This window comes from Martes martes, assembly GCF_963455335.1.
Source record: "Martes martes genome assembly, chromosome: 17".
NCBI lineage: Eukaryota > Metazoa > Chordata > Mammalia > Carnivora > Mustelidae > Martes > Martes martes.
The window spans coordinates 46156568-46169300 of record NC_137905.1 but is presented as its reverse complement, the minus strand read 5'-3'; the positions used below and the strand labels follow the sequence as shown (position 1 = coordinate 46169300).

At 56.2% G+C, this 12733-nt stretch overlaps 1 protein-coding gene across 4 annotated transcripts; it reads right to left on the bottom strand.

Moving 5' to 3' along the window:
* Positions 1-989: 989 nt before the first annotated feature.
* On the bottom strand, positions 990-12524 carry SHKBP1 (SH3KBP1 binding protein 1). Of its 4 annotated transcripts, XM_080828944.1 has the most exons (19): positions 12395-12524; positions 12130-12183; positions 11949-11994; positions 11767-11840; positions 11416-11474; positions 11114-11194; positions 9641-9802; positions 9464-9554; positions 9180-9370; positions 8435-8550; positions 7564-7651; positions 7333-7449; positions 4914-5084; positions 3812-3967; positions 3339-3435; positions 1987-2165; positions 1578-1692; positions 1190-1426; positions 990-1026 (listed from the first exon to the last, which is right to left on the bottom strand). In XM_080828944.1, exons 1-18 carry the CDS (start codon positions 12478-12480, stop codon positions 1195-1197), a joined length of 2115 nt encoding a protein of 704 aa, XP_080685070.1. In that variant the 5' UTR covers positions 12481-12524; the 3' UTR covers positions 990-1026; positions 1190-1194. The 4 variants fall into 4 exon arrangements, with proteins under 4 accessions (XP_080685070.1, XP_080685069.1, XP_080685071.1 ...); XM_080828943.1 differs by having other exon boundaries at positions 991-1426; XM_080828945.1 differs by having other exon boundaries at positions 991-1426; positions 11114-11216; positions 11416-11505; positions 12118-12183; positions 12395-12457.
* Positions 12525-12733: the final 209 nt, after the last annotated feature.

Below are 12733 nucleotides of genomic sequence, written 5' to 3'. Positions count from 1 at the left end.
CTGGCCCCCTCTCCTCTTCATTGGCCCAAGGAAAAGAGGCAGAAAACTTTCCTGAGAAGTTGCCATAGGAATAGGTATTATTTGGGGGAAAACCTCAAGGATATTAAGCTGGAGTGAGTGGAACGTGTCCCACATAACTTCTCTGGTTGGGGCAGGAAAGGGATGAGACTGGGCAGCCAGGGATGTGGGCAAGGTGTTGGCCATGGCTAGGTTTAGGGTACAAATGTTAAGGATGTGGCAATTGTCTAGCCAACATCTGTGTTTCTGTTGACCTGCAGCCATCCATCCCCGCTTGTGGGAACAGTACCCTGATTCACCTTTCAGGAACTCCTCCTCCCGTTGGAGGGGAGAAATGATCTCACCTCCTGGCTTGTGAGGGCAGAGGACCCTTGGAACAGTGGAAGGCCTCCATCACACGGGGCACAGTGATTGGTTCCGGGGTGGTCATCTGACTACATTCGAGCCAGTAAGAATAGGGCATGTGATTTTTTAGCTGATGCTAGAGAGGAAAAAAGTTGCTAAGGAGGTACCTGGAGTCATCTTGGCACCCAGAGGGGAAAACCTGACTGAGAATGATGCATCCAGAGGCAAGCAAAGCCAAAAGATGGAAAGACATTCTGGATGGATTTTTGAATCCCTGGATCCAACTATGCCTGAAGCCAGGGGTAAACCATTACGTTCCCCTTCTTTGCTTAAACCGAAAAGACAGCCAGATGTTCCTGAATCTATAGCCAAACATCTGGTTGGTCCCCACATCTCTCCCACCCTTTCCCTGGGGGTCCCCAAACCTTCTAAGAATGTCAGCAAGGTTGGGGTGCCTGGGTGGCTCAGTGAGTTAAGCCTCTGCCTTCGGCTGGGGTCATGATCTCAGGGTCCTGGGATGGAGCCCCGATCAGCAGGGAGCCTGCTTCCCCCTCTCTCTGCCTGTTGCTCTGCCTACTTGTGATCTCTCTCTCTGTGTCAAAAAAAAAAAAAAAAGAATGTCAGCAAGGTGTTGGCAGTGAGAACTTTATTAGGGAAAGGTGACTTTGGCTCCAGAAAAGGGGGGACAGTGGGGGCTTAGTAACAGTGACCACTCCAAGGAGGCCCTGGCCCTGAACCCAGGGCTCTGACAGGAAGCAGGGAGGCACCAGAGGCCCCCCTGACCCCCCACCCCCAGGATCTGGGTATCCAAAGGCACCATGGTAACTGTGTTCAGAAGGAAGTTTCGTTGAGCTTCACCTTGGGGGGTGCAAGGGGGGCTCCCAGACCCGTGGCGGGCCGAGGGGCTGGTGTTGGTGGCCGGCGGGGCTCTGGTCCAGCCCGCACCAGTTCTTGGCAGCGTTCCACGAAGCTACCTGCCCCACGACGCCGGGCCTCAGCCTGTGGGGGGCTCGGGCTCCCGCGCCGGCCAGACAGGGAGGTGTTGCTGGAGGCCAAGTGAAGACTGGGGGGGCAGGGAGCGGTGATGAGGGTCAGCGTGGGTCATCCTGGGCTGGTGAGGGGTTGCTGCTCACCAGCAAACCCCCTCCCCCCACCCCACGGCCCTATTCGGCCCCCTCCCCCACCTCACAAAGGGGAAGTGGAGTCAGGCCTACCTGGTGACGGAGGTGCGGGGGGAGGGGCTGCGGAGGGAGCTCCGGGAGGCCGACAGGGGCGCCAGCTCGCACTGCTCCAGCTGCTGCATCAGCTCTTCCTCCGTCAGGCCACCAGCTGGGGGGCACGGAAGTGGGTCAGGGGGGCAAGACAAGGATCACTGGGCAAGGGACGAGGGTCATGTGCAAGGGCTGAGGTCAGGATGGGAGAAAAAAGGCAGAGGTCCAGGAACAGGGCTCAGAAGCTAAGAGGGTGGGGTGGACACGCTGGGGCAAGGTAGGGTTCAAAGGCAGAGGAAAGGGGTCAGAGGCCAAGGGCTTGGGGAGGGAGACTGATGAAGGGGGTTGAGGAGAGGGGCTGGAGTGGGGAGTGGAGGGTTCTGGGCCAGCACTGAGGCGGGGCAGGGAGTACCAGGGGCCTGGCCGAGGCCGTCCATGGCGGTGGTGAGGTCCCACATGGCCAGGCTGCCGTTGGCCTGCCCGGTGAGCAGGTAGCGCCGGGGCCGAGAGCCAAGCCGCCGGGAGCCCTCACACTCGAGCACCGTAAAGGCGGTGGTGGGGGAGCCGTCCACGGAGCGCACAGAGCACACCCTGAGACAGAGGGGAGGGGGTCACCCTGGCTGTGGCTAGTCTTCTTGTCCTTACACCCTTCCAGGGCCTCAGACCCCACCGTTATGGCCTCAGTTCCTGCCTTTGCAACCACCATCCCAAGGCTCCTTATCCCCCCGCTCCTCCGTGCTCTCTCTCTGGGTGCTGCTGCCTCAGGTGGGATTCTCCCCTGCATTGGCCGCTCTCCCCTGGTCCCACCGCAGGGAAGGCCTGAGTCATCCTGGGTACCTCCCTCATCTATCGTTCCCCCCAACCAGTCCCCTCCGCCTCCAGCATCTCTCCCAGGGCCCCCTCCTCCCCTCCTGTCTGACCCAGTTGAGAGCTGCCTGCTCAGGCCAGGCATCTGTCCCAGCCTCCTCCCTGGGCTTTGTGGCTCCTAGCCAACCTCCAGTCCAGCCCCCTCCGCAGTGACCATGGCTCCCCAGTGCCAACCTCCAGTCCAGCCCCCCCCAACAGTGACCATGGCTCCCTAGTGCCAACCTCCAGTCCAGCCCCCCCCACAGTGACCATGGCTCCCCAGTGCCAACCTCCAGTCCAGCACCCCCTGCAGTGACCATGGCTCCCCAGTGCCAACCTCCAGTCCAGCACCCCTGCAGTGGCCACGGCTCCCCAGCATGCGCCCCAGGAAATCTCTCTCCACTCTTCCACTGGATTGGCCTGCCCCGCCCTGCAACCTGGCCACTGCTCCAGCCCCCAGACTATGCTGCACCCCACTGGATGTCCTATTTGGTCACTTCTAGCCTTGAGGGCCTCAAGGCTCCCTCCTCAAGAAAAGCCTCACTGACACCCTTCCCAGGTTAGGGCGAGCACCCCCTCGGGGCTCCTACAGTGGCCCACAGCCCACACCCCACCCCCTGGCCCAGACACCTGCGCCTGTGCTCCCTGCCCCCACACCAGGCCCTGACCACCCTGGGCCACCTGCCAGACGTCCAGCATAGGCGCCTGGGGTTTCTCCTGCGTCACTGCCACCCATACGTGTCACACCTTTGCTTCCTCCAGCCCCCAAACCCAGGCCAGGCCTCAGGCTCCCTCCTAGCCCTTGCTCCTTCAGGGATCCCTCGGCTAGGACCCCACTTTTGGCCTCCATGCCCCAGCTGTTATCTTGCCTTCTCCTCTGACCACTCCCCACACCCTGTTTGATGGGATGGTCCTCACCTCTGGCCAGTGGACGAAAGACGCACAAAGAGCTGGCTGGCGCTTGGCACCACCTTCTGAATGAACACCTGCTGGTCATCCCGCTCGCCATAGGGGCCTGCACCAGGGTGGTGGTGGGGGGGGCGGGAGAGTCAGGGCCAGCAGGGGTCCCTGGGACTCCAGACTCCCAGGCTCTGCCTCCTTCCCCGCGGATGAGACCCTCCTAGGACCCTAGGTCCCCATTTCCAGGTTTCTGGAATTGGGTGAGCTCAGAGAGGGCCGGGGGTTAGCAACAGTCAGTGGAGTTCAGGGATGCGGGGTGAGGGGGCCTGGGTCAGGGGGCAGTCAGAGGACACAATGGGATAACAGAATTCAACGGAGTGGGAGGTGGCGGGAAGAGAATGGAGGTCCACCAGGCTCGGGGAAGGGGCCAATGGCGGCCAGTGGGGGTCAGGCAGGGCGCATGGGGCCAGGGGCCAGGGGCTGGTAGGCACCAATGTCATTGCCAGCGCTGCAGCCGCCATGCCCGTCGGCTGACTCCAGTGCCAGGATCTTGAAGGAAGCGAGCGGGGTAGAGCCGGGCTGGGTGGAAATCATGCCCCGGAAGCGAGTCACGGACCACGTGCGCACATGGTTGTTGTCGGCACAGACTGAGGAGCAAGGGGGTGGGCAGCAGGTCAGGCCAGCTACGGCATCCCCACCACCCCATACGCCCGAGCCCCAGGAGGACCCCCACGAAGGTGTACCGATGCGGGCCCCTATGAATTCCTCCCCTTTAGAGAATGCCCCAGAACGCCGAATGGTTAAAAATCCTCTTGGCTCTGCCTCCAGAATCATTCCAGAGCCTGATCTCACCTAACCCCGTCACTGTCCCCACCCTGGTCCTGTCCATCATCACTTCTTCCTCCCTGGACTCCCTGCTCCTGTCCTGCCCCCAGGGTCTGTCCCCACACGCAGCCAGAGTGACCCTGTGAACACATGGCCCTCCTCTGCTCACAGCATTCCTTCCAGAGACTCCTTCCCATTCAGGGTCAAGGACAAAGACCTGCGTGGCTCTGTCGCCCTTGCCACTCCAGGCACAGGGGCTCCCTGCTCCCCGCTCAGATCCATCCATCACCCTCCCAGCTCAGAGGCTTTGCAATGCCTGTTCCCTCTGCTGGAACGGCTGTCCCCGTGTCCACTCCTTCATTTCAGCTCCAAACTCCTTCCCCAGTGACCCCACTGTGCTCTAGCCATGCACACGGCTCTGTTTTTTTATTCATGGTCTTCATCACTGCTTGTTGGTGGTTTCTATTCTGATGCATTTGTTTATCATTTGCCATCCCCAGCAGAACATGAGCTCCCCAGGGGTAGGGATTTGCCCTGTCTCGTCCATCACTGTATCCCCGGTGCCTGGCCCACGACAGGTGCTCCAGCAATGTTTGCGGACTTGGTGAATTACTCACTCTCGCCTGGATGGGTCCCCTTATAGGATTCTCCCACTTCTGCAATTACCATTCCAGGTTAAAATTCTCTGCCACCCCCTGGTTTCACACTCCAATCTGGGCCACCATCCTGCAGGGAGACGGGCAGTGGGGGCAGCCCAGCGAGGCCCACCTGAGATGAGGTGCTTCTCCGAGAGCATGATCTTGGTGACGGGGCTGCGGTGCACAGTGAAGGTCTGGAAAAGCTGGGGACCTGAGCCCACGGTTTCAGGGTGCTGAACGATGACCCGCACGCCCCCGGAGCTGGTGCCATAGGCGATCTCAATCCAGTTCCCACTGTCACCTGGGGAGGGGCCAAGGATGAAGAGAGGAACCCATCAGAAAGAGAGAGAGAAGCAGAGACAGAAAACAAGAGAGAGAGACAGAGACAGAGCTCATATAGAAAAATAGAGAAACAGGGAGGCAAAGGGAACCAAGACTGGATCTCGGAGAAGGCTATAATGACCGATAGACTCAGAGGGAGATGGGGTTACAGAGCAAAAGACTGAAAAACAGAGACCTATAAGCAGACAGACGGCAAGACAAGAAAACGCAACCCGATGTCTGAGACACTGCCCACCCTCACCACCTTCCAGAGGGGAACGGTTATTTTGCAACGGTTGGAGACTTAATGGACTATCTTAAGGGATGTGGGTAGGTAAAACGTGGCTTTTGTATTTTGTGCAGCGGCTCAAAACCTTGGATTAGGATCCTGCACAGCCACACAGATGGACATGAAGCCTAAGGCAGGGTGGGCAAAAGGAAGGGGACAAGTGAGGTATACACCCAGGCTCATTTCTGCGATTTCAAACCCTGCTGACAACACCCATCTTGTAAGGACACAAACCAATGAAGAGAAAATGACAGCATGGTGGCATGCGGCAGGGAGGGGGCTGGGGAAGAAAGGAATAAATACATGAAATCAGCAAGGGGCCCTCCGTGGAGGAAAGGGGATGACAGGTGGGAAGTTAGGTGTGTTACTCATTTACTGCTGCTGGGGAAAAAAATGAACTGTGAGCCTTACCTCACACCATACATAAAAGGTAATGGGAAAGGCAGCAGAAACCTGTGTATAAAAAGTTAAAACTGGGGGTGCCTGGGTAGCTCAGTGGGTTGGGCCTCTGCCTTCGGCTCGGGTCATGATCTCGGGGTCCTGGGATCGAGCCCCGTGTCGGGCTCTCTGCTCAGCAGGGAGCCTGCTTCCCCCTCTTTCTCTGCCTGCCTCTCTGCCTACTTGTGATCTCTGTCAAATAAATAAATAAAATCTTAAAAAAGTTAAAACTGGGGGCGCCTGGGTGGCTCAGTGGGTTGGGCCTCTGCCTTTGGCTCGGGTCATGATCTCGGGGTCCTGGGATAGAGCCCCGCGTCGGGCTCTCTGCTCAGCGGGAAGCCTGCTTCCCTTTCTCTCTCTCTGCCCGCCTCTCTGCCTTCTTGGGATCTCTGTCTGTCAAATAAATAAATAAAATCTTTAAAAAAAAAAAAAAGTTAAAACTGGGGACGCCTGGATGGCTCAGGTGGTTAAGCCTCTGCCTTCAGCTCAGGTCATGACCTCAGGGTCCTGGGATCGAGCCCTGCATTGGGCTCTCTCCTCAGCAGGGAGCCTGCTTCCCTCTCTGTCTCTGCCTGCCTCTCTGCCTACTTGTGATCTCTCTCTGTGTCAAATAAATAAATAAAATCTTAAAAAAAAAAAAAAGCTAAAACTGCAAAGCCTCTAGGAGAAAGTAGAGGGGAAACCTTCAAAACCTGGGAACAGGCAAGGACTCAAGATCCAGAAAGCACTCCCAATGAAAAAAAAAAAGAAGAAAGAAAGAAAAAAATAAATTTATGCCATTATGCTAGCTGAAAAAAGCCAGATTGTTATGGTCCCGTGTCCCGTGTACATGAAATGTCCAGAATCAGCCAATCCACAGAAGCAGAAAGTAAATTAGGTCTCCAGGGGCTGTCAGGAGGGAGAACAGGGTATGACGGCTAACAAGTTCAGGGTTCATTTTTCAGGTGATAAAAATCCTGCTCAGGAATGACACAGTAGTGATGTGCTCACAACAGTGTGAATCTCCTAAAAATAACTCAAGTGCACACTTTACAACAGGGAATGCTCCACTAGGTGAATCACAGCTCAAAAAAACCCAAAAACCAAAAAAACAAAACAAAACAAAAAAAAGGAACCTATTGCTCTGGATTTGAAGTCAAGAAACAAAAAACTGCCCAAGTGCAAGAACTAGAAAATGTGCACCTTCTTTGTTTTATGAGCGCACAGGCGTCATGTCCTAAATGCAGAGGTGGGAAGAAAACTCAAAGGTGAACTACTAGTGGCAGTTCTGCCCCCGGCTGGAGGGGTCCGCCATGGTCCAGCTCCTGGAAGAGTGCTTTCATACAAGTGGTGCCCCGTAAGTGTTGGTTGAATGACTAAATGAGAGTTGAATCTCCCTCCCCACTACCCACCCCCCTCCCCCCGCCCCCAGCCAAATCTCACTGGGTCAAGCTACACAAGTGGTAGGGAGCCAGCTGGGGGCAGGGGTTGATGGCAGAGCGGGAAGCCCATCAGAGCTTACTGGTTTTGGGGGTGAGGTAGACGCTGAGGGCTGTGACTCCATCCTCTGCTGGGTCCCGGTAGAGCTCACTGACAAGGAGATCGTTGTCCTTCATGCGCAGGGGAAACTTCTGCACATCTGGGATGGGCGGAGAGGGCTGGGTGGGGTTGTTCAAACCACCCAGGCTTTCCCCTCCCTTTCCGCTTCCCCAGGAAGGTTCTGGGGCATGAGGGGGGGCTGGCTGCTGCTTACCCACGTAGTAGATGGAGCCATTGTCGCAGCCCAGGAGAAGGAAGGAACCTGCCGCGTCGTAGCTGGTGATGGGTTGTACCTCCTGGACCTGGACGCAAGCGGGGACTGGCTGTGGTTGGCGGCCGGGCACAGCACCCCTCAGGGCCTCCGCCCCCCAACTCCAGAACCCTCCCAGGGTTTCTAGGCCTGCTTCTCTCCAGCCTTACCTGCTCCAGGCCTATCTCCATCTGTGTCTCTCCATCTCTAGAAATCTCTGAGTCAGCGCCTCTGTCTCTTGGCCTCTCTTTGACTCTGTCTTTCTGGCTTTTTCTAGTCCCCTCTGTCTCTCTCTCTGCATCCCTTCACGTACCACACCGCCCTTCCCTCTGTCGACCCTTCCCGCTCTCTGTCCCCTCTTTCCGACTTCCTCTACTTCCTCTACTTCTATTTGTCTGTTTCCCTTTATCTCTGTCTGTCCCTCCCAAACACACTGGACAGGAGAGAGCCACACTGGAGATGTATTTTTCTTTCCATTTAGAAAGGGTTTGGGAGGCTGCAGAGGGAATGACAGACATTTGCACGTCTCCCTCTGGGTTTCTGCCTCTTACAGCGTCTCCATTCACTCGCTCCCCTGTTTAGTGCCTGGAGAATCCGCTCTCCTCCTTTGCAAATCCATCATCTTTCCTGTCGGCTCGGCAGCCCCTCTTCCAGAAGGCCTCCCTGATCTGACATCCCTTAAGCCTTTCTCCTGCCAGCACTCCCACCAGGATCTAGCTCACCACTGGGTTCTCTGGCTCTCTCCAGGCAGGGCAGAGCAGAAAGGCACCCCTCCCTGGCTCTGTACGGTCTGGACACCTGGGAAAGAGGCAGCCAGGCTGGCCAGCACCCTGACCTGCCAGTGCTTGGTGACGGCATTCCACACCCCGATGCGCCCCGTGTGGCTTGTGGCAATGAGCTGGTTCCCAACGAAGAATAAGGCCTCCACGGGCACCCCCAGATGGAAGACGCCTGCGGAGGGCAAGGAGCACTCAGCCGGGACCCCGCTTCATGAGGGAGAAGGGAGGGGGCAGGAAGAATTCCAAGGCCCGGAGGCTTCAGCTGGGCCGTGGAATCTTTACAGAATAGAGAATTCCAGCAGGAATTATAGAGGATTATATGGGCCGGATTCTTGATGGGGCGTGGAATTCTAACACTTGGAGATTTTCAACAAGGCAAATAGAGATTTTTTTCCCCCCAAATAGAGATTTCTAATGGGAATACCGCGGGGCTTGATCCCAGGACCCTGGGATCATGACCTGAGCGGAAGGCAGAGGCTTTAACCCACTGAGCCACCCAGGCGCCCCAAGGCCCTGGGATTCTATCCGCATGGAGATCTAACAGGGCAGGGAATTCTGACAGAGGGGAGGATCATATGTGAGTGGATTTTTCTACAAGCTGAGGCATTCTAACAGGATACAGAATTCTAAAGGGTAGGAACATCTTAATAATGCAAAGAATCTTTATGGGTGTGCGAACTGTATGTGGTGGGTTGTTTGAGCAGGCCACAGCGTTCCAGTGGGGTAGAGAATTCTAACAGACCAGAGGTTGAAGCATAATTCTAAAGGGCGGGAGGTTCTGGAAAAGTGCTGGTATCCTACCTATCTCAGAGCCACCGCCTTCGGCCTGTAGAGCCCACAGCAGGATCTCGCTGCCTGTGGCCGCTGCCACCATCTTGTCATGCTCACCCAAAGCCCCACCAAGCACCCGAGCCGTGAGCGCCAGTCGCTCAATGGGCCAGTCCAGGCGTGGACTGGAAAACACCAGCTGCCAGCCAGAGGCTTCCTTGAGCCTGGGGGATGGGGGGATATCATCAACCGTCACCGTGACCCCTCCCCCACAATCCACAGGGCTGGAGCCTCGGGCCACCACCCTCCCTGAGCACCTGTAGCAGACAAGGAACTGGGTGTAAGCCACAGCGATCCAGTTGTGATGCCCACACACCAGGCGCACCATCCCCGGCTCCTCTGGAAGCCCTTGAGGGGGTGGGAAGAACAGGGATCAGGACAGGGTCGCAGGGGCCCCACTAGCTGCCCCAGCCTCCCAGGGGACAGCAACATACCCGAAGGGGAGGGCGGGGCTCTCTCATCCAGCATGCGGCCCAGCAGCCCCGCATTGCCCAGGTTGGGGGGCATGGTGTTGCTGCGTCGAACGGGGGCTGGGCGTCCCCCTGACTGCTGGGGCCCCACTAGGCTGTGCCGGTTCCGCCGCTTCACTGGGAACACTATGGCAGGGACAAGAGCAGAGTGACAATAATGGTAACAATCGTACTAATGGCCACATCGTGAGCACTTAAAATATGCCAGATACTGATTTCCCCCCAGGTGGGGCAGAGTCTCCCAGGGAAAAGATTTTAGGTGGTGTGGGGACACTGCATTCAATGACACTGAATCACACAGCAAGTTACTCCCTTTTGGGTTCCTTTGAGCCCATCACAAAGGATGAATCAGTTTGGTGCTGCCCTCACAGGCTGCCTTTTCAGTGTTTGCTAATCTGTTTTAACAAATGGAAGTGTAGGGCGCCTGGGTGGCTCAGCCAGTTAAGCAGCTGCCTTTGGCTCAGGTCATGATCCCAGGGTCCTGGGATCAAGCCCCACATAAGGCTCCTTGCTCAGTGGGGAGCCTGCTTCTCCCCTGTCTGCCCCTCCCCTTGCTTGTGCTTGCTCTCTGTCTCTCTCATTTGCTCCTTCTGTCAAATAAATAAAATCTTAAAAAAAAAAAAAGAAATGGAAGCCTATCTTCTTGGCAGGCAACAGCATCACAACACTGGTATTTGGGGGGTTTCATTTTCATGTTTACTTATTCATGGCATAAAGGCAGTGATATAAAACTTCTATGTAAAATGACTCTTGTGCCAGGCACTGTGGTTGGCTCATTTGGGAGGGCATGGGACGCTTGATCTCAGGTTTGTGAGTCTGAGCCCCATGTGGGCCGTAAAGATTACTTAAATCAATAAACTTTAAACAATGACTTTTTAAAAACAATACAGTAAAATTAAGTTAAAAAAACAAAAGCAGAGATCTTCGCATTTGGCAAACTTCATGAAGGTCGGTATTGACTGAGGTTAGGGAAGTAGTCATAAATCAAACTTCCCCATTTTGTTCCTTCTACTCATCAGCAAAGCCTAGTGGACTGCAGTTCCTGATAACCACTGGGGCATATTTTCTATGCCCAGTGGGGCAACCGATCCAAGGTCCCATGGTGATTATAGCCAATAACTCCCCTTTTCTCCCTTCCATGCAAAGGACCCCAGTCCTTCCTAAGCTCCCCCACAGGGAAATCAAACCTGGACTGAAACCCCCTTCAGATTTAAGGCATATTTCTGAGCCTCCGTGGGGCTAGCTGGACCACTGCCTCACTGGAAAAGCTGTTTCCTACTTCCTTTCCATCAGTCTGGTCTGTGATATAGGACTACAATTCCCATAGTGTGTATAGTGTGTCAGGGCTCCCAGCACAGGCCCCCAAGGGCTGCGACCTTATGGGAAATGTAGTCTTTAGTCCACCCTCCCTCCCCTCCATCCTTTAGTTGTGCCCACCTGGCGGAGGCAGGTAACCGTTGAAGAGTACGTTTCCACAAGAAGACCGGTCCAACTCCTCCCGCAGTTGCAGGCGGCGAACTGAGGCGGAATAACTCAAAAGCTGGGACTTGGAGAGTACTAAAGCAGATCCTATCCTCCTCCCCTAGCTCATTCTCCACCACTCCCCCTGAGACCCAGGACCAATTCCAGTGCTCTCAGCTCTAACCCAAACTTCCTTCAGGAGAGTGGGGAGAGGGAGCATCAGGAGAGCTGGGGCTGGTTTTCTGTGCAATGAGGATGCTGATGGGGTCCCCACTTACCCAGAGGAGTGAGCCCATAGAACTGGGCTTCGTGGAGGAGGCTGGAACCGTGGACACCCCTGGGTAGCAGAATTGACTAAGAATCAGAGTCTGGGGAGTGGGAATGGGTAGTGAATTCTGAGTGGGAAGTTTTCAAAACTGCCCAGAGAATCCCAAAAGGTAGGAAATTTTGACTGGATCAACATTCTAAGCAGTGATGATATATATGGGCAATGAAAATGGGTGTGTGTGTGTGTGTGTGTGTTTGGGGTAAATTCTAAGGACGCGATTTAAACAGGATGGAAGAGCTTAAGTGAACATTCTGAGGGGAAGAAGGTGAAGACGGTGGGGTCCCTTTACCCCCATGCAAACCTGGGGTCCAACTCTTTGGTGCGCAGGAAGTTGAGGATGGGGGCAAAGACGGTGGGGTCCCTGTCGATGAAGATCTGCGGGAAGGGAGGCAGAGGATGGATGGGGCAAAGAGCGCGACTGAGCGGGTGTCCTGTCCCTCCTCCTACCCCCGCTGCCCCCTTTCAGGTCTATGCCCTACTCACGGCTCCGGTCTCATCTTTCAGTGTTGAGATGCGTCCACTCAGAAGACTGCAGGGAGGGGACACAGAGCAGGTGTCACGGGCCACGGCGTGGGGGGGGGAGGGTGAGTGGGGGAATTAGGGTTCCCCATACTGTTTCTTCCCGACCCCCCACAGCCCGCCCCAAACTCACTCTCCCGATCACCTGGAGAAGAAGGAGTCTGGGATCCAGGTGAGAGTCTGACGAGAGGTACTGAATCTAAGCGGGGGAAAGTAAGCAGACGCGAGACGTTGGACGAAGGATAAGGAATGCGGCTCCTTCCCCCAAGGCGTCAGTCCAGGCACTCGCGCCTTCAGAAAGAGGCGGAGCAATCCCTGATGGACAAGGATTCCCCCCAGGAGAGGCGGGTACTCCCATTCCGCTCCCCGCCCCCGGGTGGGGGGGGGTCTCAGGAATCTCCTACACTCACCTCTTGCCTCCCACATTCAGATGAATCACCTCCCCGGGAGGCCCCCGACCTGGGACCCCCTCGGCTGCAGGAGCCGTGGCTGCCATGGCCCCCGGGCGAGCCGGCCGGCCAGCACCCGCTTCCGGGTCTGTACTCGGGCCCCGCCCCCACCGCCTGCTCATTGGCCTGGAAACTCCGGAGCCGCCGGCGATTGGACAAAGAGCTCACCCGTCGCAGTTAAATTCTCCGCCTCCTTAAAGGGACTCGCCTTTCCTGTGCTAGACGGGGCGTACCGCAAGGCCCCTTTGGGGAAGTTTAGCTACAAGGGTTAGCAAAACATTCCGCTATCCTTCCGGTCCC